Source organism: Verticillium alfalfae, genomic scaffold, assembly GCF_000150825.1.
Source record: "Verticillium alfalfae VaMs.102 supercont1.6 genomic scaffold, whole genome shotgun sequence".
Taxonomy (NCBI): domain Eukaryota; kingdom Fungi; phylum Ascomycota; class Sordariomycetes; order Glomerellales; family Plectosphaerellaceae; genus Verticillium; species Verticillium alfalfae.
In genome coordinates, this window is record NW_003315033.1 from 288840 (window position 1) to 291558 (window position 2719).

The 2719-nt window shown below is 57.4% G+C and overlaps 2 protein-coding genes across 2 annotated transcripts in view; one reads left to right on the forward strand and one right to left on the reverse strand.

Moving 5' to 3' along the window:
* The window catches only part of VDBG_05176 (conserved hypothetical protein), a gene marked incomplete at both ends in the record, with an annotated part of 2408 nt that extends 1730 nt beyond the window's left edge, over positions 1 to 678 (forward strand). Inside the window, 2 exons of the mRNA XM_003004017.1 lie at positions 73 to 570; positions 643 to 678. Of these exons, the coding sequence (XP_003004063.1) occupies positions 73 to 570; positions 643 to 678 (534 nt within the window). The remainder of the gene's footprint in view (positions 1 to 72; positions 571 to 642) is intronic.
* A 1360-nt stretch (positions 679 to 2038) lies between these two features.
* On the reverse strand, positions 2039 to 2624 carry VDBG_05177 (hypothetical protein; the record flags this gene model as incomplete). Its single annotated transcript, XM_003004018.1, is given in 2 exon segments — positions 2039 to 2290; positions 2304 to 2624. 2 exon segments carry the CDS (start codon positions 2524 to 2526, stop codon positions 2061 to 2063), a joined length of 453 nt encoding a protein of 150 aa, XP_003004064.1.
* Between the last annotated feature and the right edge of the window lie 95 nt (positions 2625 to 2719).

The window sequence follows — 2719 nt, forward strand, 5'->3', positions numbered from 1 at the left end:
GGAGGAAAGATTTTGCATTCAAACCTCAAAGTTCTTTACGAGCACGACCTTCCCTTCCGCTTACGACCCCAGATTTTACCTACGAGCACACGCACGAGGCCCAGCGTCGACTGGTCCAAGTCGATGCTCCACGCCTTTGCCCGGGGGCCGCGCCCTTTCGACACGGCGTCCCAGGCCGAGGCGAACCAGATCCACCTCAACGTCGAGCGCATCCGCGTGCCCGAGGTCGTCTTCCGGCCCTCCATCGCCGGCGTTGACCAGGCCGGCCTCGTCGAGATCACGGGCGACATCCTGACCCACCGCCTCGTCGACCAGGTCGGCGGCAGCGACGCCTTTCTGAAAGACGTCTTCCTGACGGGCGGCAACACGCTCTTCAAGAACTTTGACCAGCGCCTGCGCGACGGGCTCGCGGCACTGTTGCCGGCGGGCTCGCCGCTGCGCACGCGTCGCGCGGCAGATCCGCTGCTCGATGCGTGGAGGGGGGCCGCCGAGTGGAGCGGCGGCGACGCGTGGAAGGCGGCGGCTGTGACAAAGGCTGAGTACGAGGAAAAGGGGCACGAGTACCTCAAGGTGAGACTTTTTTTTTTTTTCCTGCTTCCATCTTCGTTGACAATGTGAACAATACTGACCGTATGTATGTAGGAGCATGATTTGGGGAACAACTGTCCCCCTGTATGAGTATGGCGTTTTCGGGCTGGGCGGGACGTGAAAGGGAGGGGTGTTGACAGTGTTTGTTTTCTTTTCTTTTTGGGGCCCCAAAAGAGCAACTTGAATTTGATTCGAAGAATCTTGTCCCCATGGTGGTTTGTCTCCAGTGATTCACGTGTGGGGACTTGGGGAGTTCTAGAGCTGCTCATGAGTCGTCCTTTCCATTGCCATGAGCGATGTCTTGATGCCATCATTTCAGCACTGGCAACAAGCGGAGCTTCAGTGCTCCTCATGACTTGCCTCCAGGCTACCCGGAGATGGGCCCTGTTCTTGACAAGGTCCGCTCGGGACACATACCTGGCTGTGAGATGCACCAATTTCCAGACCGAAGAACAACAAGACTGAAGGACCGTTGACACTAGTCCAAATGCCAAGGTGTAAGGCCATGAAGGAGCCGGTTTTGGGACAGGCCTTTGAAAGATCGCACTCGTCAGAACATGAAGCCAGCAGATGACGCGTCCACCTCGATGCCTCTGTGACAAGCAGCGAAGGTACTCCCAGATTCGTCAAGGACGCTCAGATGTCTGTCTCTCTAGACCTTAGCTACGAGACAGTTACTCAAAATCCGGGAATGAGGGGACTCCAGACGGGTTCCGGGCGAGGAGTCCACGAAGCAGAAAGTGCAGCGCTTTGTCAGTGATTACTCGTTTTCCGAGGTTTTTTGTTTAGTGCTTCCGATATCGCGAGGATGGTGAGGGGTCGCGCAGCTTCAGATCCACGTGCTCTCGCTCTCCTTGTACGCCTGGACTGTATCAACAGTCAGTTTGTAATAAAGTCCCGATACAGTAGATCAATGCGCTGCCTCCAGCTTTGTGACAGTGGTGATCTCCCAACGCGCCATCGTCTGCAGAGCACGAAGATCGAGGCAAAATATGCATTCACAACGGCGGCGAGGCACAAGGAAAGAAATTCGGTGACATGGCGAACTGGCCGTCTTGGAAGAGCAGCACTGACTATCAAACACTGGGTATGCCTTGCGCAAAGCCCGCCCGCCCATACATCGTCTCCTGGCTCGACAGTTCTCGAAAAAGCAAGGCCCATAGACGCAAGCGCATCCGCACTCATCGAAGACTCGAGCCCCATCTGAACCCCCCCAGTAATAGGAACGCCGTTCTCCAATTCAGTTTAGCAAATAGACAGGGGTGGGGGGGGAGAGCACATGATCGGTCACCCCTCAACGCAACGCCAGAACAGTATTATAAACACGCGCAAAAAAAAACCCATGGCAAGTGACACAAGACCACATGGTCATCTACCCCAAGTCCGGATCTGGATACTCCTACATCGAGGCGGTCGGGGCTTGCATGCTGTCATCACGCAGCTGCGGGTCGGTCTCCATGTCCGCCTTGATCTCAATGTCCGCGTCCGGGCGATAGTCCTTGCCGCCTGGGTAGTTTTGGCGTTCGGCCATCTGTTCCTGCGCTGCGAGACCAGCGACGGCTTGCGCAACGGCCTCGAGGGGTGTGCCGACAGCCGAGTCGTTCGTTGGCGGGGGCGGTGGCGCGGTGGCGGCTGGGAGCGGCTGCTGCTGGACGGGCTCTGGCTGCTGCGGCGGCGGCTGCTGTTGCTGATGCTGCTGCTGCTGCTGCTGCTGCTGCTGCTGCTGTTGCTGTTGCTGTTGCTGCTGCTCAGGGACGGCGTGGGGCGGCTGCGAGCCGGGAATAGCGTCGGTGCCTTGAAGCTGATGCGCCGGGGGACCCTGTGCGAGGTGAGGCGGTGGGGGCTGGTTGAGGTTGACGTTGGGCGGGGGCTGGGGGTATTCGCCTTGGGTATCGAGCATGCGCGACTGCAGGTGGATGACGTATTCGCGGAGCGCATAGCTCTCTGACTGGAGCTGCTTATACTGGGACTCCATCTCCATAAAGTCGCGAACCTGCTGCTCGAGCTTCTTGATGTAGCCCTCTTTTCGTTGGCGGAAAGTTCCCTGTGCTGGGTGTTATTATGTGGGTGTGTACTTGTGTTCCCATTCTACGATTCTCTTTGTTTGTCAATCTTACTTTTCTTGTATCGG